Raw genomic sequence first — 22,458 nt, 5'->3', positions numbered from 1 at the left:
CTCTGTCTCAACACGCACACTTTTAAAACTACATAATTTCATAAAGGGCAAACAGCTGAGTAATGTTTGTAAACAAAGTGGTGAGCCGGCGCAATAAACCGGCAACTATTTCACTGATAAGACTCCCACAACCAACAATGCAAATATTTACAGCAACAAACACTTGTAGCTACACATGTTTGTACACTTATGTATGTATACACGCAATATGATTGTAAACAAACGAGCGATCAGGCCAAGGCGCATGCCTGTCACAAGCAGCTGTGCTCGAAAAGGTGAAGAAGCGTGATGCTAGAGGTGAACTGTGGAGTAACTTGAACAGGAGCGATGACATTTATTGATTTTACGCAATCAGTAAAAAATTCTTATCAATGAAGTGAATATCGGGTTTAAACGTCAAGGAACGAGCGAAGCATTTTGTGGTCATGGAATTTGTTTAATGTTTAAGTGCGAAAAGCAACTGAAAGATTGTGAAAAAACACATTTTCAGTTAAAAATAAACTGCGTAACTTCATAACTTTGATCTAAGAATAAAGGAAAACTTTCAATTTTTTTACACACAAAATTTTGTTCACACTGGTCAACCCTCAACCCCGCAATCATAGCTTTCACTAGATATTATATGTAGATATACATAACTGCTGTTGGTGGATACATACACGCGAAAATTTTCACTCGCAAACACTTCAGGTGGAGATTTTAATAGCTGCAGTGCGTGTGTTCGAATACCTTTTGAAAAATTGCAAATTTATTAAAAAAATTCACAAGTTTCGAGGTAAATTCAATAAAATTTAGAGTTGAATGATTCAGTTTTTCTGGTCATTAAAAATGTGTGATAGTTTTCTGAGATTTTTGTGAAAATTTAGCCTGTGTTGCCACAGCATCCAGCAAAAGTGTAGCAAAAGTGCAATGTTATATAACACAGAAAAATTGTGAAAATTTTAAAATAAACCTATAAAAATAGAAAACTAAATACACAATAGGTGGAAAGCTAAGAACGGCATAATTTTTTTGTAATAATTACAATTTTTTTTCTATTTTACTTTTTTACAGAATGCCAACTGCTTTGGGAGCGGATTTGGCGATGGGAAGGATTTGCCTGATATAATGTCTGATACCTTCAAAAATCAACTTGTCAACATGGGCACTCGCGCGGCTGCTTGTAAGTTATAGAAAAATCTTTATAGTATACAAAATTACACATATATATATATGTCTATATATATCAGGAAGACTGATATATAAATATCAGGAAGACTGAGCTTACAAAACAATGCTTAAATTACATTGTCGCACCTCTTAAATCATACTCATTTAGTCAGCTATGAAAGACAGAAAAATCAGAAACTTTGGGCTCGATCTTTATTACCCAGTTAATTATCCCAGTTTGTGAAGAATAATGCATTATAGAGTGCATAAATAGGAGCTTAGGCAGATTCCCGAAGTGAACACATCCGAAATCTATTTACGCATCAGCAATGGTGTCGCAACCCCATTGTGTTAGTGATAATTTATTGGGGAAAACAACTTCTTTTACATATTTTTCATTTTGAAAAAAGAGTGTACTATTTATTTATTTATTAAGTATATTAGTAAATACGTTCAGTATAACGTTTTGTTAAACTCAACTTACAGAATATGATGTAACGCTTAAGATATGGTAATGTAATCAGAAATAATATTCCTAAACTAAGAGGAAAAAAATTACTATAAAAACCCCTTATGTGAAAAAAAGGAAAAAAATAGAAGTTGTGCACATGTACAGTACAGCATTATGATTTTTGGGGACTTAAGTATGTTGAAGTAGATCTAATCTTAATTGATTATAGAATAACTGCATTTTATGCCAAACTTATCATTTAAGTTTTTGATTCGCGAGAATATATTTCTACTTTGTTTTCGACGTGTAACCGCCTTAAAGAATGATCCCAGGGTAAATTAAGCATCATTCTCAGGAGCTTTTTTTGTCATATTTGTAAAGTCCTTATACATACTATATATCTTTCTTCACATGCTCCCCACACAGGACATGCATAGAGGATAATTGGTTGGAGAATTATTTTACCGACGGCAAGTGTATTTTCCTGAGTACTGAAAATACACTTGCCATCTGATTTCCTGTTAAAGGATATGGCATTCCAGTTGCGATATTATAAATATATTTATTATTTAATTATATGGTGAAATTGATCACGGAACATTTTCTTTTTGTGTAATACTACGCCCAAATATGATACTTAACGGTGTTAGACCAATTTATATCATGCCTATTAATATTAATGTTTTTGTCGGGCAAATTGCATGTATGGCTTGCTTTTTATCAGCATTAACTTTTATTTCCCATCTGTGAAAATAATTTGTGACATGATTGAGCGCACTTTGCATTTTACTCACTACATCATGAGCAGACTTGTGCGAATAAAAATGCGGATATAATCAGCATACATGGTGTAGGGACAGTTGTCGAACTTTTACGTCAGACACATAAATATTGGCCAAGATAGGACCTATAATTGATTCTTGAGGGACACCAGCTGGAAATTCCTTTAGGTCTGAAAGTTCATTATTTATACACACACAGAAATAATGATTTTTTAGAAAGCTTTGAACAATTTTTATAAGTTGGATAAAATTCGTGGCTTAGCACAATAGTTTTGATTTTATCAAAGAGAGCTGGGCATTGTACATACCTCTTTTTTAAAACTTTGCTTATGTTCCGCATACGCCCAGACAATCTAAATATCTCCAACTGATCTTTCTGTTGCATATAGTGACTCCATTGCCTTCGAAAGTAAAATCTGATTTTAATTAAATTTAATATACCTATACCTATGTGGCACTTTAACAAAATTAATCTTTGTTATTTTCTTAGGCACTGAAATTCTCACTGCATTCATTATTTGACTGCGAAAATTTTATATTTTTGCCAACATTTTCTAGGGAGGGAATCTCCTCTAAAGTAGATGTGTTTTGAAAGGTATTTTTTAAAAACTTCTTATATGGCTACCAGTTAGCATTTGATAAGTCCCAGTTTAAATTAGAAATATTTGGATCATCTATCTTCAGATTAAGTTTGACGGGCAAATGATCAGAATTTAATTCATTAATAGCTATTAGCTGAGATATATAGTATAAGTTGGAATGTTAGTCAATACGATATCTAGATTTGACGGTGAAGATCTTGTCGCAGATGGACTGTGGGTAGGATTAGCTGAATAATAAATGGTAATTGGAAAGCATGTTATGAATTCTTTGAGTATATTTTCCCAAGCATTTGCTCTTGCACAAACCCATTCACGGTGTTTACTATTGAAGTCACCACAGCATACTACACTTTCTTTAACATTAAAAAGTCATCTTAAATATTTTTTATAAAGTTTACGCAGATCATTTGTTCGTGAATTTCCTGAATGCTATACACTAAAGATTGACGACCGCCGTAGCCGAATGGGTTGGTGCGTGATTACCATTCGGAATTCACCAAGATAACGTCGGTTCGAATCTCGGTGAAAACACCAAAATTAAGAAAAACATTTTTGTAATAGCGGTCGCCCCTCGGCAGGCAATGGCAAACCTCCGAGTGTATTTCTGCCATGAAAAAGCTCCTCATAAAATATCTGCCGTTCGGAGTCGGCTTGAAACTGTAGGTCCCTCCATTTGTGGAACAACATCAAGACGCACACCACAAATAGGAGGAGGAGGTCGGTCAAACACCCAAAAAGGGTGTACGCGCCAATTATATATTGTATATATATATACACTAAAGATCTTAATTTTGTTATTATTTTTACCAATCAATTTCCTACGTTTTCAGAATCCTTTTGTACTTTACGGAACTTTGCTAATGAGCTTAAAGCACAGTTTAAGGTTTTTTTAATTAAAATAAAGTCGAATAACGTACATTCCATATAGCGAGAAATAACGAACATTTTTTCCCCATTGAACACTATATGTATATAGCGCACACTGAAAACTTGGTTATAACGAACGAAAACGTGAATAACAAAGACAAAAACAAGACGTGGAAAGCTAAGCAAAACGATGTAGCCAAACAAAATACTACATTTATACGCAAGAAAACTAACTGTGAACACTAGTTGAAGTTGTATAAGTGTACCAAAAACTCAGATTTTAAAAGAAATATGGAATAGTGTGATGTAATCACCAGCCCAGAAATCGCTCACTCAAAGCAAAAAACAAAGTAATATCACTGATTACTTTTGCTTCTTGTTTCTTTATACAGATGTTGTACAAGTATAATTTGTTAAGTTTAATAAAAGTTTCACTAATAATACATCTCTTTACACTAATTAGTTCGATGTATCCTGGCTCCACTGTATTCAGAAACAGCACTGAGTTTTAGTAATGTTGACGCGCATTGTCACCATAGAGACTATCATTACATATTTTAAAGAGTATCCCTTTAACTTTTGATTCGTTCCTATGCTTATGCGGCGTAGAAAATAAAATAATGTTATCAAAATTTCTAGTGCCGGATCAAATCTAGGGCAGATCAGTAGTGTAATCAAATTAAATATAGTTAAATTTACTATATTTCAAACATTATTAATTTTTCATAAAATTTTTTTTTTTTTTTCAAAAATGGGAAGATTTGCAATATTTTTGTAAAAAATAGTGCCAAAAATGATTTTAGAAATTTTGTACAACTTTTCTATTTTTGCCGTTCTTTATTAAACTCCAATCTCAACTTTCGACCGTTCTTTATTAAACTCCAATCTCAACTTTCGACCGTTCTTTATTAAACTCCAATCTCAACTAAAAACTATATTCTTACAATCTACCCTAAATCCCTACTTGCGGTGTAGCTATTGAGTTTGTGTTGGTGTAGTTGCGCCGGCAGCTTTGTTTGTATGTTGGTACGAATGCATTCTCAGCTGCATTCCTCAAGCTGCCAAAAGTCACGTACGTAAATTGATGATCAGCTTGACCGCTGTAAGATTTGTTTATTTGCAAAATCCAAAAGACGGGCAGGCGTAGGAGTAAGCTGTGCGATCTAATTACGAACAGCCAGTAGCGTGGGAGTGATTCAAGGGAATCATCAAATCTCTGTTTTAGCTTTGCAAGTGTGCAATGCGCTAACTTCTCCCCCTCTTAAGACGAGCCGTCCTCGACTCGTGCCAAAATTTCCTCTACTGCCCTCTGAGTTTTTACTTTATTACTTGCTAATTTGTTTCTGCGGTGGATGAAAAAAATTGATATTGCGATCAATAATAATGGAGGAAAAGAAAAAATCGTCCAGAACAAATTACGATGAACAGATATACCCTCCTTCAATTCGTGAATGCGAGAGATGTTGTCGATATAAATTTGGTGCAAATATGGTAGGGACAAACTCGTATGGTGTTCCAAGTAATTAATGGATACGGTTTTTGGAGGATGTGGTTGGATATAAGTCGGTTCTCTTTTTACCACGTAAGTTGTATCATTTATGGTGATAGAGTCACGAAAAAGAAGCAGATACGTTCCCCTTATTTCCAATTTTCGTTGATCAAATATTGTCGTTGGTTGCACGTTGTTAAGAATAATGATGCCCTCTTCTATTTTTTGAACTGATGGTATGTGATATGCCGATTCTGATGAACAATTAGCTGTGTTATTATTTAGCATCTGACCCAAGCAATCTGAGTGAGCCGGTTTGCACACTTTAGCTACCAGAGTGTCATTGCAGTTCTCGAGTGGTTGAAACGTATCGCTACATTTTGCCGCAAGCGTGGTCTCTAGCTTTACGATACTATTATTACGGACTACAGGATAGATTTTTAGGAATTGACAGAAATTTGTAACCTTAGGAACCTTAAGAATATAGCAAATAACATCAGAACTTTGCAAAATTTTTACCTTAGATACTAAAAGTAAATTACTTAAACTAAAGGGTAATTGTTCGGAATTGAACGCTTGATCCATCTCTTCGTCATCCAAAATAAGTGGATTTATGATATTACTTTTTGCCAACACAATGGAGAGTGCTAGTCTGTTTAGTTGGCTGATTATATGGTTATTTCTTCTTACCAAATTTTCACAGAGCAATGTTTCCTCGTCTTTTAATATCCAATCCGTTTGATTTCCGCGAAGTGTATTGATTAGGTTGGTAATTTCGTTAATTCTATTTTGTAAATCGGAGTTAATTCTAATCTGCCTATTGTTGTTTTCTATTAGTATGCTTTCCTTTGTCAAGAGCAGTTCAAAATCTTCGTGGTCCGGGGTACCGGCTATAAATTTCAGGGCGGACCCCAGAAAATCTATTGACCTTGCAATTCTCTTAGGTATTTCCAAAGTGCGAATTATGTGTAGTATTTCCTCACCTTGCTGCTTCAAAATATTTTCGTTCACTACCTGATTTTTTGATTTTGATGTGAACCATCGGCTTTCGTAAGCTATCTGGCGATAATCTGTTAGGTTGGTGGCGTGCACGAGGTAAATGAATTCATTATAAATAGCCACATTTCCCCGAGGGATGGTGATAACTTGTGAGGAGGTGTAGTCAATTAAATTGGCTCTAGTGACGAAGACTAGGGCAAGCGGCAATCTGAAATTGATTTTATCGTAAATTACTTTTATGAATTTTCCTGCCTTCTATCTGTACTGTTGTACCTAAATCTCTTTCTACTATTTTTTCCACGAACACCTTCTCAAATTTATTTCCCAATCGCTTATTTCGTCGAAGAAACACCCTTTCACCAGGCTGATATGTTTTGGTTATTCTTTTCTCATTCAATCTATTCAATACTAAATTCTGGGCTCTTATTAATTTATCTCTAATTTCCCCAAATTTCTCCGCTGGGCAGTTCTGCAAAATTTCGATTGGTTTCGAATCTACAACCGAGTGAATTGTTCTGTTGTACTTGTAAGCAGCAAGCAAAATCAGATCTTTAACCTCGCTTATCTGCTGCTGTGCCTTCACGCATCTGGCTATTTCCAAAAGGGTTGAATGAAACTTTTCGACCTGTCCGTTGCTTTCGCTATGTAAGGTGGGTACGAAAAACTGTTCTATGGAGAAATGATCGCGTAGCATGTTTCTAATTAAATTTGAAGTAAACGCTCTTTCGTTATCTGTGACAATTGTTTTAGTGTTTTGGAACATACCTAATACCTCTAATAAAGCTTCTTTTATATCAATGGTACATCTTGAAATAACAGGTTTAACAATTGCAAACTTTGAAAACCTATCAACAGCAGTTAAGAATAGCTGCTTTCCAGTAATTAAAATGTCTAAGTGGAGAATTTCTCCTGGGCGCTCTGGGATTGGAGTTCTCCCAATTTCCGGATTTGGTGGTTTTCTTTGGTAATAATTTTCCAGACAGATCTTACAATTTGATACAGTTGACCTGAGCAATTTTCTCATGTCGGGAAAGTAGTATTCTGTTAGAATTTGCTTAAAACGCTCGGACAGAGATCGATGGGCACGGGCTGCTCCGTTGCTATTGCTTCCTGATGATCGTTCGGATTAGTTAGATCGATTACAAATTTTTCTGTATGAATAAATTTAACCCCCGGGAATGCTTCGACAAGAGGTCCCTGGATCTCTGATAGTGTCGGAAGATCGCAACAAAGAGCGTTTGTAACGCTAGGGTTTACGAGTTTCTTAAGATTATGCAACAAATTTACTATTGTGTCGTAATTTATAGTATAACGAATTTTTTTCTGAAAAATTATTTTTGTACTTTGGTGATAATGATCCCCCTTCGTCAAAATGAATTGTCTTTTGAATTGGTTTACTGGATACTGGATAGTTTTAATTGTGTTTGAGAGCGATGACTCGCTATGTGCTGTAGCATCTGTATCAGTCATATTATTCAAAAACTGACGGGACAGAGCGTCTGCTACGACGTTGTCTCTGCCGGGTTTATAAACAAATTTAGGCGAAAATTCTTCTATGAACGCACGCCATCGCTTCATTTTTGTATTAGGATTTTTGTTCGAAATAGCGAAAGTTAAAGGCTGGTGGTCTGTGAATATTACGATGTCTTTAATACCGTATAAGTAATGTCGAAGGTTTTTAAGGGCCCACACTATAGCCAAGAGCTCACGCTCGTTGGTTGCATAATTCTCCTCTGTTTTTGATAATGTTCTTGAAATCATTGTAATGGGCCGACCATTCTGGGAGAGGACCGCGCCTAAAGCGCTAGAGGAAGCGTCTGTTGTTAGTTCGAATGTTTTGTCATAATCCGGATAAAACAGCAAAACATCTTCCGATGCCAAAATGCTTTTTACCCTTTTAAATGCTTGAATGGCCTCGTCATCAAGGACTATTTTAGTGTGTTTGGACTTGTGGGATGACACATGGCCGTTCTCCCCCCGAAGATACTTTGTTAATGGTTTGACGATAGACGCATAATCCCTTATAAACCTTCTATAATAACCTGACAGACCCAAGAAAGAGCGTAATGCTCGAAGTGTTTCCGGCTTCCTATAGTCGATTATGTCCTTGACCTTATTTGGACATGTTTTTATCCCCCTTCGAGAGACAATAAAGCCAAGAAACTCAACCTTATCTTTAAAGAATTTAGTCTTTTCTGCTGAAACTCGCATACCGGCCCTTTCCAACTTCCCCAGTACCTTATCGACATGTTGAATATGAGACTTTTCGTCCCTTGAAAAGATGATTATATCATCCATATAAACTTGGCAACTTTGGCCAATGTCGTCTCTCAAGACGTCATCAATAGCCCGTTGAAAGATACTGGGCGCATTTTTTAACCCGAATGGCAATCTATTAAATTCGTATTTGCCATTGTTAATGCTGAAGGCTGTTTTTTCGCGGTCCTTCTCCTCAAGGATTATCTGGTGGAATCCAGACTTTAGATCTAAAGTAGTAAAAAATCTGGAACTGCCCAGGTTTGCCAATATGGTAGAAATATCTGGTATAGGATATTTATCCGCAATCGTTTTTTCGTTTAATTTTCGAAAGTCGATTACCATGCGGAGCTTTTGTTTACCATATTCATCCAGGCCTTTTTTATTCACTACATGGACCGGAGAGTTATACGCCGAATTAGATTTTCGGATAATTCCTTCTTTCAACAGTATTTCTATTTCCTTATTAATGAATCCTGCCGCCGAAACCGGGTATGGATAAGATCGGGTGTAAATTGGTTCCGAGGAAGTGGTACGAATTTTAGCTTTGACCTTAGTATTAAATGGCAAAGCGCGGTTAGGTTCGGCAAAGGCCTTAAAATTCTTTTTAATCATAGAGTCAAACTCGTTTTTCACAAGAGCTGGGACCGAGTCCTTGTCCAAATATATGGAGTTAACTTGCTCACATTTGACGTTATTTAATTTTTCCTTACCACCCTCGTAATATAAGTATCCGGATGTCGTATCAATTTTAGATTCTATCTCCTTAAGGAAATCGTATCCCACTATACCATCGAAGCCCTTTATATTAGGAAGGATGAAGAAAGTTGAGACTTTCCCCAAAACGAAAACCTTACATTTTTTTTCTATGAGATTACATCCGTTTATAGTTTTGACCGTAAACTGTCTCTCCACAGGGATAATTCCCTTTAGGAAGCTCAAATTTTTGATATAGTTTTTTGAAGTTCCTGTATCAATCAGTAACCTAAGCTCCTGCCCCTCCGACGCCTTCTTGGTAATGTAAGGTAGGAGCGACCTTATACTAAAAAATTAACCTCGTCTTCCATCGCGAAATTGGAAGCGATCTCGACATCCGAATCACTGTCACGGTCCACAGTAATTTTCTTTTGTGGATCCACCTCTGGGGTTGTCTCCAAATGGTTGGTCCGTTGCACTTTCGGCTTCCGTGAATTTACTGAATCTCCCCTTCTGTGCTCCCGTTTATTCACGTATTGATTAGCATCCCTTTTGGGGTGCCCTCCCACTGCATTTCCCTTTCTATAACTCTGGTTGGACTGTTTTGTACGTCGGAATGCGGAGGATCCGCGGTCTACATCCATTGGAGTAGGGGTGTCCTTGAGCATTTGGGGATTGCCAGGATAGTTATTGTGGTATTTTGGGCTAGTGGTAGTTGCTACGTTGTTAACCGCAAATGTTCTGGCGAAATCATAACGCATGCGGTTGTTCGCTAACTCCTGGGCAGTAGCCAGTGCAGAAGGCAAATCTTTAGGATTGGCAGAAAATAGAATGTCGCATAACGGCCGCTTTAGGCCAGAAATAAAAACTCTTAATGCGTTTTCTCTAGCTCTATCATTGAGCGCGGCGGCAAGCTGCGTATTGTTTGAATGAGTCATTATATTTTTATTTGTTATGAGTGTTAATTGCTTGTCTACCGTATCGTAATATTGGCAGATTGACAAACTTCCCTGCCTCAGAACGCTGAGCTCTGTTTCCAAAACATGTAGCGGTCTTTTGTCCGCGTATGCGTTGTCTAATCTAGCTATTATAGCTTTAAAATTTAAAACAGTTGAGAAGGAAGCGAGCGTTGCATTTGCGGGGCCTACTATCTTGTTTCTAAAAATCCCCATGGCAACATAATATTGCTCTGAACCCTCTTTGTAGTAGCCAATGGCGAATTCTGCTGCGGAACGCCAGGCCGGATAAGAAGCAGTATCCCCCTTAAATTCTTGTATAGATTTTATTAAATCCATATTTGTGTTGCCCCCGACCACAGTTGGATTTATTTCCACGGGAATGTAACTCTCCGCGGATGGCGGCTCTAAGCGCCGAAGAGTTTGCATCACTTCATCCAACTGGGCTTTTAATTCTTTTTTATTTTGCTCATTTTGTTGTCTTAAAATTTCTATTACCTGTTCCCTAGTTACACTCATGTTAATTTTGTTTTGCTTTTTTTTTTTTTTAAAAAAGGGTAAGAAAGAGCCGAAGGTATTTCGCTTTACAAAAACTTTATATAACTTTTCTTTAATTGCACTGGATCAAAACCGAACAATTACTTACAGTATTATTATTTCACGTATTGCAATCATTTCTGCCGTGCAGGTTTCCTTCGTTTCCACAAATAGTTGATTGTATCCTTCGTTGTTAGATTCAGTTGTTCTGCCAGTTGGGTTCAGTTGTCCTGCTAGTTGGGCTCGGTTATTCTGCCAGTTGGGTTCAGTTGTCCTGCTAGTTGGGCTCGGTTGTTCTGCTAGTTGGGTTCAGTTATTCTGCTAGTTGGGTTCAGTTGTCCTGCTAGTTGGGCGCCACTTTTCTATTTTTGCCGTTCTTTATTAAACTCCAATCTCAACTTTCGACCGTTCTTTATTAAACTCCAATCTCAACTTTCGACCGTTCTTTATTAAACTCCAATCTCAACTAAAAACTATATTCTTACAATCTACCCTAAATCCCTACTTGCGGTGTAGCTATTGAGTTTGTGTTGGTGTAGTTGCGCCGGCAGCTTTGTTTGTATGTTGGTACGAATGCATTCTCAGCTGCATTCCTCAAGCTGCCAAAAGTCACGTACGTAAATTGATGATCAGCTTGACCGCTGTAAGATTTGTTTATTTGCAAAATCCAAAAGACGGGCAGGCGTAGGAGTAAGCTGTGCGATCTAATTACGAACAGCCAGTAGCGTGGGAGTGATTCAAGGGAATCATCAAATCTCTGTTTTAGCTTTGCAAGTGTGCAATGCGCTAACTTACATAACTGATTTATCAAAACTAACATATTTAACAATAATAATATTGGATATGGGAATAAGTTTTCGCCCTCGTAAAAGAGGTGTCATTGCTAATACTATTTTTGTGTTCGCTCTTGTAATAAACTGGTGATTTGAAGGTATGTCAAAAAAGTCTATCGGTATTTTTATTGAATTTTCAATTGTTCATAAAATTGGTTATAATAATGCGATTTAAGTCAAATATGCGCCGTTTTGTTCGATGACGAGTTCCCTACGAGATGCCAACTTCATAATGCCCCTCTTATAGAAGCTCGCTTCCCTATTGTCAAAAAACTCGGAGAGCCAATTTTCACAGGACCCTCCTGTTGACAACTTCCGACTACCAAGCTCGTTCGCCATGGATAGAAATAGGTGGTAATCACTTGGTGCGAGATCCGGACTATACGGTGGATGCAAAAGAACCTCCCATCCGAGCTCCCGGAGCTTCTGGCGCGTCACCAAAGATGTGTGTGGTCTGGCGTTGTCCTGATGGAAGACAATTCGGCCTCTGTTGATCAAAGATGGCCTCTTCTGCATGAGTGCTGCATTCAAGCGGTCCAGTTATTGGCAGTACAGGTCCGAATTGAGCGTGTGGCCATAGGGGAGCAGCTCATAGTGGATGATTCCCTGCCAATCCTACCAAACACACAGAAGAACCTTCCTGGCCATCAATCCAGGCTTGGCCACCGTCTGGGCAGCTTCACCGCTTTTCGAACGGGTCGATTTTGTTGCGATTCAGAAGCGATTCGCATGCATCTATACGGGCAAAAATGTGTTTTTGCGTCAAGTCGTGTGGCACCCATACATCGAGCTTCTTTTTAAATCCAAGCTTCTTCAAATGGTTTATAACGGTTTGATGACTCATGCCCAGCTCTTGGCCGATGCTACGGCTGCTACTATGCCGGTCTCTTTCGATCAATTCAGCGATTTTATCGCAATTTTCGACGACAGGCCTTCCGGACCGTGGCGCATCTTCGATCACCTCTGCACCAGAACGAAAACGCTGAAACCATCGTTGTGCGGTGGAAATGGAAACTGTATCGGGTCCATAAACTGCACAAATTTTATTGGCATTTTTGCCCTTATCGTAGTAATACTGTAAAATATGCCGTATTTTCTCTTTATTTTGCTCCATGTTTGCGACGCTATAACTCACGAACGACTAAAAGCAAACAACAATTAATCAAACACGTGTTAGCACGTGAAAAGAGCTTTCAAAAAAGCTCTAGTGTGAACCGATGCGACGAATACAATTAGAACTACGCGCTTGCAAAGACAAGCTTGCGGAAATACCGCAAGACTTTTTTGACAACCTTAACCCATATGAGGTCTCGATCGCAGTAGTTGACATTCGTTTGAAGCGTAAAGATCCTTTTTCATCTAACGTCAAAAATGTCTACGTTCGTCCCGAAAACCAACATTTGCGGGAAGTCATGCTTCATTATTATCTTTTGAAGAAAAGTACAGCTGAAACGTATTCGACACGTGATCAATATTTACGGTAATCACGCTCCGTCAAATATAATAAAACTTGTATAGAATGGTTTCGACGCTTCCAAAGTGGCAATTTCGACATGAGTGATAAAGTTCGCGTTTGGTGACGTATACGATGCTTCTTGGACGGCAGAAAATAAAAGGTTTTCTGCATTGCATCGTCACTGGCGATGAAAAATGGATGTAAAGGGTGTTTTTTTAGAGGTTAGGTTTTCAAGATGAAATAAAATGTATATAATTTAATGTTATGGCCAAGAATTTAGCTTTATTATAAAGATAAGGGTTTGCCATTATGTTTTAAAAATGATTTCGGGCAAGTGGCCGCCGCGGCTGGCTCGAATAAATTCCAGCCGAGAGGCCCAATTTTCGACCACTTTTTGCAGCAATTGGGGCCGTATGTCAGCAATAACGCGCCGAATATTCTCTTCCAAGACGTCAATCGTCTCGGGCTTATCTGAGTAGACAAGCGACTTCACATAGCCCCACAAGAAATAGTCCAGCGGTGTTATATCGCACGATCTTGGGGCCACGCCACAGGTCCACGGCGCGAGATAATGCGCTCACCAAAAGTTTCCTTCAATAAATCGATTGTTGCGTTGGTTGTATGGCATGTAGCGTTGTCTTGTTGGAACCAAAGGTCGTCCACATCAACATCGTCCAATTCAGGCACGAAAAAGTCATTAATCATGGCTCTATAGCGCTCTCCATTGACTGTAACATTATGGCCGGCTTCATTTTTAAAGAAATATGGACCAATGATTCCCTCTGCCCATGGAGCACACCAAACAGTGACTTTTTGAGGATGTAACGGCGTCTCAGCAATGGCTTGTGGATTATGTTCACTCCAAATGTGACAATTTTGCTTATTGACATACCCATTCAACCAAAAGTGAGCTTCATCGCTGAACAAAATTTTCTTGTGAAAATCGGGATCGGTGGCCATCTCGTTTTGGGCCCATTCAGCGAACGTGCGACGCGCTTGATGGTCGTTCGGCTTCAATTCTTGCACGAGTTGGATTTTGTAAGCCCGCAAACCAAGATCCTTCCGCAAAATCTTTCATAAAGTGGATGGGCACATCTCCAATTGCTGCGCGCGATGGCGGATGGACTCATTCGGGTCTTCTTCGAAACTCTGCTCCACAGCAGCAATAGCGTCTTCGGTGCGCACTGTACGACGTCTCTGAGGATGTGTATTAGCCACTAGAGCAAACGTGGTGCGAAACCGATCCATGGTTAATCGAATTAGTGACTCTGATGGACGATTATGTCGACCGAATATTGGACGCAGCGCGCGATGCGTCGCGCGAACCGAACCATTATTTTCGTAATAAATTTGCACGATTTGCAAACGTTGTTCAGGTGTAAGTCTATTCGTTATGAAATGGCAAACCAAACTGAGCATAAATCAAGTGACAGCTGTCAAAAAGACCATTTACGAAAAAAGTAGTGCCAACTTGAAAACCTAACCTCTAAAAAAACACCCTTTATTACGATAACCCTAAGCGTCGAAGAAGATGTTGTGCATCTGGAGGGATCAGAGGGGTGTCATCTATTATGAACTCCTTAAACCATCTGAAACCATAACTGGATATCGTTACCGACTGCAGCTAATACGTTTGAATCGAGCTCTGAAAGAAAAGCGGCCGGAATGGGACGATAGACATGACAAACTGATTTTGCTGATTGACAACGCCAGGCCACACTTTGCTAAATCGGTCCAGAAATATTTAGAGAGACTGAATTGGGAAATCTTTCCCCACCCGCCATATTCCCCAGACATTGCACCTTCGGATTACCATCTGCTCCGGTCAATGCAGTCAGCTCTTATTGGAGAGCGGTTCACTTCTTGCGAGAGCATCGCAAACAAGCGCAATGAATAGATCAAGGTAACCGAACTCGAATTTTCCCTCAGAGGTATCCGTATGATGCCTGAAAGATGGAGTAAAGTTGTAGCTTCCAATAGCGCATATTTCACATACTGTCATGTATTATTTAATTGTTTGAATAATTCGTAACTTTGGCTAAGAAAGGACGGAAGTTTATTCCCATACCCAATATATTATTTATATTATATAAATAAAAAAATTGGAATTGGTCATTCAGCTCTCCGCATGTGAATAAATATGTTTATATTTAAGTAAAAATACCCAATTTGCATTGATCATTAATTGGTTATGCACTTTGCCTATTGTGCGCTTGTGTGAGGAGCCGGTGGAAGCGAAAACAAAAACATAAAGAGTTTTAGGCTCAACCACACTAAGAAAATACTGCACGTCGCATCTAACACAGATTTATTACGTCAGTACTGGCTTACGTAAACTGCCGAATAAAACGGAAAGTCTTAGACCTCCTGTGTTTGTAGTTCCATATTTTTGTCAATTTACGTATCGATTTAATACTCGCACCTGTCGATAACTTTCTGCAGTTTATGGTACCTAGTTACTTTTATGACAGCCGTCGTAGCCAAATGGGTTGGGACGTGACTACCATTCGGTAGCGCAAGGGATCGAAATCTCGGCTATTAAACACCACATGATAGAAAATGTTTTTCTAATACCGGTCACTCCTCGACAGGCAATGACACTCCTTCTAGTGTATTTCTACCATTAAAAGCTTCTCATAAAAAGACATCTGCGGTTCGGAGGCTGTTTAAAACTACAGATCTCTCCTTTTGTGAAAAACCATCAGAACACACACCAATAATAGAAGCAGGAGCTCGACCAAACACCCAAAAAGATGTATTTATAAGGAGATGTGCTCAGAAAAACTCAGTCGAATTGAAAGTGTTCAAAAGCTTTTCCTGAAGCTTTCACTACGCACCCTAAATTTTCCGGAACCTCTGCAATCATAAGAGCACGGTTACTTTTAATAAATCTGAAACCACTAGAAGCTGTCTTTTACTTTTATTTAATTAAAGGTTTTATAGATTGTTCTGCTGTAATGTATCATTTCATTGTGCTTTTTCGATAGATAGACTAAATAAATAAATTAATGAAGGTAAAGATAATATAGTATTAATCCATTAATATTTATTTATTTATTTTATTTTATAAAAAGTGTTAATTATTCAATGTTGTAAAGTATTAATAATTAATAACATAATTTAATCTAAATGTGTCCAAAAACATGAACAAAGCTTTAGTTAAAATTATTGGTGTATGTCGTTACCATGTATGTGGTGATTCCACCCAAAACATCCCTCCCCTTCTCTTGGTAGAGCTGCAAGTCGACTCCTCTTCGCCTATCATCATTTCCATGATTATTTCTTCAGGTGTACATATACTCGCAGCATACACCCAATAGTTCATTGCAGAACTGTTCTCTCTGTGTTCCACCTCTCGCAATTGAAGAAGATGTGCTCCGCATGCGCAAGTGTTAAATACTTCAAGTACAGGGTGGCAGATGAATTTTGCTACATTAAGAAACTCAAATAACTTTTTTTTTAGTGTATGGAATTCATTTATTTATTTTTTTTCAAGTTGAAGGTCATTAAATTTTATTAAATGTAGCTTAACTAGTTTTAAAAATAATGGAATTTAAATGCCCCCCATGCTCGTTGACACAAGTGCGGCATCTTAGTAAAAAGTTGTTCATTGCTGCTTTGAGAGTTGCGACAGGAATAGCCGCAATTGTTGTCCGAATGGATTGTTTTAGTTCATCCAAATTTGTTGGCTTTGTTTTATAAACTTCTTGTTTACACAAACCCCACAAGAAAAAGTCAGGTGCAGTAAGGTCAGGCGACCTGGGGGGCCAACGAAATTCGGAGTTTCTTGAAATCAGTTTATTGGGAAATTTTCGTCGCAACTCTGTCATAACAGTCTGGGCTATGTGAGACGTTGCCCCATCTTGTTGAAACCACACAGAGTTGAAAGGAATTCTCTTTCGGCGTAGTTCTGGATAGAAAAATTCTTTCAGCATTTTCAAATAACGGTCTCCAGTAACCGTAACGGTGTGACCATTTTCTTCAAAAAAATAAGGCCCGACAATACAGCGTGAAGAAACCGCACACCACACTGTCACGCGAAGAGGATGCAATTCCGTCTCGTGGAGTATCTGTGGGTTAGAAGTACTCCATATTCGACAATTTTGTTTGTTCACATTGCCGTTTAAATCGAAATGGGCCTCATCAGACATGAAGAGGCAGTTTAACATGTTTTGGTCTTCTTCCACCATTTGCAGGATCTTCTGGCAAAATTCCAAGCGAATCGGCAAGTCAGCTGCATTCAGTTTGTTAACCATTTGAATTTTGTAGGGAAATAAGTCTAAATCTTTGTGCATTATTGTTTGGAAAGACTGTCTGCTGACACCAAGTTGAGCAGATAAGCTTCTTGTTGAAACCCTTGGATTGCTTTGTATAGCTGCAGCTTCAGCAGCGATCGTTTCCTCAGTCCGAACTGGTGGGTTTCGATGATAAGGCCTTCTTGCGACTGTTCCTTGCTCAGCAAAATTATTCACCAGTCTCATTATGGTCCATCTGCTCGGGGGATCGCCGCCAAACATCCGCCTGTACTCTCTCTGTACCAAAACTACGGACTCCAGTGCGTGATACCGGCGGACTATCCAAATTCTTGTTTGCGTGTCCCAGTTATCCATTTTAATAAATTTTAAAGATCAATCTGCAAATTAAAACAAAAATGGAACAGATAACTTAAAAAGAAAAAAAGTTATTCAATTTTTTTTTGGTAGCGGCTTTCATCAGCCACCCTGTATTTCATTTTATATGCAAGCGAAGCCGCGAGCACCAGATAATATGCTTATAACAATTATAAATTACTTGTTGCACAATATACGTATACTTATGTACTTATTACTTATTACTTATAACTTACTTACTAACAAACTCTCCGTTTTCTTTCAGTCCAAGCAAGATTGCGTTGCCTTCATGACTCACATGTACGCCTCCTACAAAATACCCAACCCGCGCCCTCTGGCGACGATATTGCTAACAATATCAAATACTTTGTCCAAACCCTACTAGGCAAGTTTTCGAAGCAAGCGTAACTTAGTAAAAGTAATTATGTGAAGTGACGTCTTTTTCATCTCTTCACATAGCTGTCCTCAAAGATGTACGTACCTCACCACATGACCTTATACGCGACCCCTCTGAGGATCCCACACGCATGTCAGCCTATCCAAATCTCGAATATGGTAACCTCTATAATGCCCTAACAATGCTTATTGACGTGGCGCCGTGCGTACAATGTGGACAAATTGGTGAGTAAGACAATAACTAACTAAGTTTTTGAAATTAAGTGAGATATCAAAACTATTGTATTTGTAAGTACTACATGAGTCTCTCTTTTACCGTAGCATTTGGAAAGTATCTGTTGCAGGGTCTTTGCTGCTTACTCCCCTTTCTCGATAAGGATTTAATTGATAATTTGCCCTATCTGGTCAGCTCTACTATGTCTGTACTACCAACAGCTCTACATCAGGATATCATCAATGCACTCTGCTATTATATTCTACCGTTTACTATAAGTGAGTATGGTTTTTAATTAAATTTGAAAGAGGTTACTTATTTTATAAAAAGGCTTACGAATGCTCACAGCTGCTTTAGTGATCTTCAACCGTATTTTCGCTTCTACAAAAAACATATTACACTTTAACGATGTACTGTGAAAAGTCATGCGTTTTGCTTACTCAGAAAAGAGCAAACAACATTGTTAGTGTCTAACACACGCATTTCTAATTATGAAAGAGGATGACTCCAAGGCCCAACTTTACCGAAGACATTACTAATCCAGGGGGCCTGAGTTTTTTAAGGAGAGTTAAAGTTTATGCAATATTTAAAGTAGGGGTATTAGTTCTGCACTGGAAAATGAGGGCAACGAAACAAAACCAATATCTATATTTCCAAATGTTATTCATAGTTATTCACTTAATTGTCACTGGTTATGACACTGTCACTTGGCACTGGCACTAGATGAATGTCCAGAGTAATCTTTGCTTAAATAGTTTTTTGGTTGACATTTTTAAGACAGTCGAAAAAACTACTCTCTTAAAACCATCTACTAAAGGGTGATTTTTTAAGACCTATAGGAAAGTTTTTCAAAAAAACACACGTAAAATTCAAAAAAATGCATGAAATTTTTATTTAAATCGATAGTACAGTCCATATAATTTAATGTTTGAAGATTATTTCATGCAAATGTTGACCGCGACTGCGCTTCAAATTGTGTATCCGCTTAGTCCAATTTTGGCATACTCTTTCCAATGTTTCGGCCCTTATCTCACATATAACTGCTTTAATGTTATCTTCCAATGCGTTAATTGAAGCAGGCTTGTCTGAATAGATATGAGCTTTAACATAGCCCCACAAAAAATAATCTAAAGGCGTTATATCGCACGATCTGGGTGGCCAATTGACAGGTCCCGAACGTGAAATAAAATGATCACCGAACTCGCCTCTCAACAAGTCCATTGTTACGCGTGCTTTGGGCATGTGGCACCGTCTTGCTGAAACCACAGGTCATGCAAATCAAGCTTTTGCATTTTGGGCAAAAAAAAGTTGGATATCATTTCACGGTAGCGCTCACCATTCACAGTTACGTTACGATTCGCAGCATCTTTGAAGAAGTACGATTCAATGATACCTCCAGCCCATAAACCGCACCAAACTGTGACCTTTTCTGGATACATTGGTAGCTCTTCCAATTCTTCTGGCTGATCTTCACTCCAAAATCGACAATTCTGCTTATTTACGTAGCCATTGATCCAAAAATGAGCTTCGTCGCTGAACAAAATTTTTCGATAAAAAAGTGGATCTTAAATTTTCTTAACAGAACACGCATTTTTATAATAAAATTCAATGATTTGCAAGCGTTGTTCGTTTGTAAGACGATTCACGGTTAAATTATAGACCAAACTGAAGATGTTTGACAGTGAAACAAAACACGAAACGTGCGTCAGCTGTTTAAACCAACTGTTTAAAAAGATAATAGCTAAAAAATCATCCGTTATGTGCTAACCTTCCGAAAAAATTACTTAATTTTTATTTGAACCTGTGGGAAACAAAAAAATTATTTCCATACAAATCAGTGCGCTCGATAATTGGAGACATTAGCTTGAACAAAGCTTTCTGGCGCACTCATCTTAACCCGTGCGAGTATTTCCCAAAATTGTCTTCGTTATTAGTCTTGTAGCGGCAGAAAAAAATCCACATAAATGTTTGGAGAATACTGCTATAGTGACAGTAGTTGGATATAAATTCACGTCTTTTCGGTAACGTAAAACCGACTCTCATGGTAAAATTGTCTTTTTAATCAATTTTCACTTTGCATGTTTTCAGAAAGGGTCAAAATGGATAATGATAGAGAATTAAAATGTATGTACTACAAAAACAAGTTGATCCTGAAGATATCCTCTTTCATATCTATTAGCACTTTTTTGTGTTAGCCGGCGTTATTATTTATTCCTTTATTATTCCAACATATTCCAACAAAACATGTATATATTTTTCGATTAACAGCTGTTCTCTTTAAAGCATTCCACGCATGGTTAACTGCTTCTAAATCATGAAGGTTAGAACGCCTCCAGGTATTTGTTGGACGACCGGGTCGTATGTGTCCTTGAGAGTTGCATTCCAACGCTGTTCTGCAGATGTTTCCCTTCTGAGAGTGTGCCCGATCCATTGCCATTTACGACCTCTTATCACCTTTTGCTTTGGTTCTTGCTCGGTGATCTGCCACAAATTAGGCCAAACAACTTTTAATATCATACATACATTCCGAATTGCAATTTCTGCGCAATGCTTCACTCCCATATAAGAGTGTGGATTTAATACATGCGTTAAATATTCTTATTTTAGTTTTCTGTGAAATGTTTCTACTTTCCCAAATTGGCTGTAACCGTCCAAAAGCTGACCTAGGTTTACGCAGACGATTTTCTGCGTCTTCTTCAGCTCCTCCGTTACTCGATACTATGCTATCAAGATAGCAGAAACTTTCAGGTGCAGCATGTCACCACTTCCCCCTCGATTACAATATTGTTGGGATTTGTATAAGTATTATTGAGTCGCATTGCTACCGTTTTCTTGCCAACGTTTCATGCATTATTATTGAATTTTAATCGTTTTTCTAAATATTTTCTCTTCTCCAGCCCGACGCACCGCAGATGAAGAATGTCAGGCATGTCAGGCAGTATCTTCAGTTATTATGATGGTTCTTCAATATTCTCATAATCCCGGTATGTAGCCAGGATTTCAATATCTCTCTTCCTATTGCACTTAAAACCTGTCCAATGTTATTACCTGAAATTTCATTGCAGCACATCACTGTCAGCTTCTGGAATGCCTTATGACTCTCAAACACAACGTTGTCAAGGATATACTTTGTGTCATCGCCTACGGCACCTCTGTATCACGCTCCTCGGCGGCTAAGCTACTCTTTTACTATTGGCCCGCTTTCGATCCTAATCTTTTTGATCGTAAAGTGTTGCTGTCGAAGTTAACAAGTGCGTATGCGATTATTGAATGGGTATCGAAAAATCAGCATATAACTATTTTCCCTTCCCACTCTTACGTTCTGCAGACGACATGGTGCCCTTTGTGTGTCAGTGTGACCAATGTCCCAACACTGGCAACGCCGAGGCGGCCAAAGTTTGCTTCGATCACGGCATCAGCACCAGTTATGCCGCTGAGCGCGCGCCCCCACTTTATCTCTGCATCGAATGTGCCAATGAGATCCATCGCAAACATGCCAACCTCGAGTTCGGCGACATTCTCCACCCCATGCAGCAAGTATCCATGGTGTGTGAGAATAAAAATTGCCGCTCCACCGACAAAGCAGCCTTCTCGATCTGTTTCTCTACCGAATGTGCCAGCTATAATGGATACCACCCGATACGTTACTGCGCGCAGTGCCATAGCAATCGCCACAACTCGCGACGCGGTGGCGACCATGTGGTGCATCGTAGCCTGCAAATCATCTGGCAGATGGATCCCGAAATACAGATGCATATGGTGGAGTCCGTGATTAGTTTGTTACGCGAAGCTAAGCCTCTCAATTTTGAGCCCGGTAAAGATGGTACGGATCCGAAGAAGAATGGTGACAATGGCACGCCCGACACCATATCGCTGGAAGAGCGCCAAATGTTGGGTCGCTATGGCATTTGGTTGTTGGTGGGCCGTTGCACGCCAACGCCCGAAATGCCAGTCGAGGTGTTGGGACGCATTCTGAGTATGTTGTTCCACTGGTTTCATGTGACAGCGTGCTCGTATGATGGTAAGAAAGAAAATTGGTTTATTTGAAATTATTAATGAAAAATGTTTCCCATAGTGGGTAGTCAAATTGAGAGCACCATCGAGAAACTTAAGGTAGAGCATGTCTGCAATTGGCTAAAGGAGATTTGTCGTCTACATTACAATG

General features: G+C 38.6%; 1 protein-coding gene across 8 annotated transcripts in view; it reads left to right on the top strand.

Annotated features, from left to right (window-relative positions):
- The first annotated feature begins 482 nt into the window (after positions 1-482).
- LOC128871800 (protein unc-79 homolog) overlaps positions 483-22,458 on the top strand; it is a 68,206-nt gene continuing 46,230 nt past the window's right edge. For 2 of the 8 annotated variants that reach the window (XM_054113878.1, XM_054113879.1), the window contains exons 1-9: positions 507-775; positions 1,054-1,162; positions 17,949-18,064; positions 18,139-18,304; positions 18,401-18,571; positions 21,191-21,277; positions 21,359-21,544; positions 21,622-22,314; positions 22,369-22,457. In XM_054113878.1, the coding sequence (XP_053969853.1) occupies positions 1,108-1,162; positions 17,949-18,064; positions 18,139-18,304; positions 18,401-18,571; positions 21,191-21,277; positions 21,359-21,544; positions 21,622-22,314; positions 22,369-22,457 (1,563 nt within the window). In that variant the 5' untranslated portion in view covers positions 507-775; positions 1,054-1,107. Of the gene's footprint in view, positions 776-1,053; positions 1,163-17,948; positions 18,065-18,138; positions 18,305-18,400; positions 18,572-21,190; positions 21,278-21,358; positions 21,545-21,621; positions 22,315-22,368; position 22,458 lie in introns of all 8 variants that reach the window. The other 6 variants (XM_054113880.1, XM_054113875.1, XM_054113883.1 and 3 more) reach the window with 6 other exon arrangements.

This window comes from Anastrepha ludens, chromosome 2, assembly GCF_028408465.1.
Source record: "Anastrepha ludens isolate Willacy chromosome 2, idAnaLude1.1, whole genome shotgun sequence".
NCBI lineage: Eukaryota > Metazoa > Arthropoda > Insecta > Diptera > Tephritidae > Anastrepha > Anastrepha ludens.
This window is presented reverse-complemented; position numbering and strand designations above follow the sequence as displayed.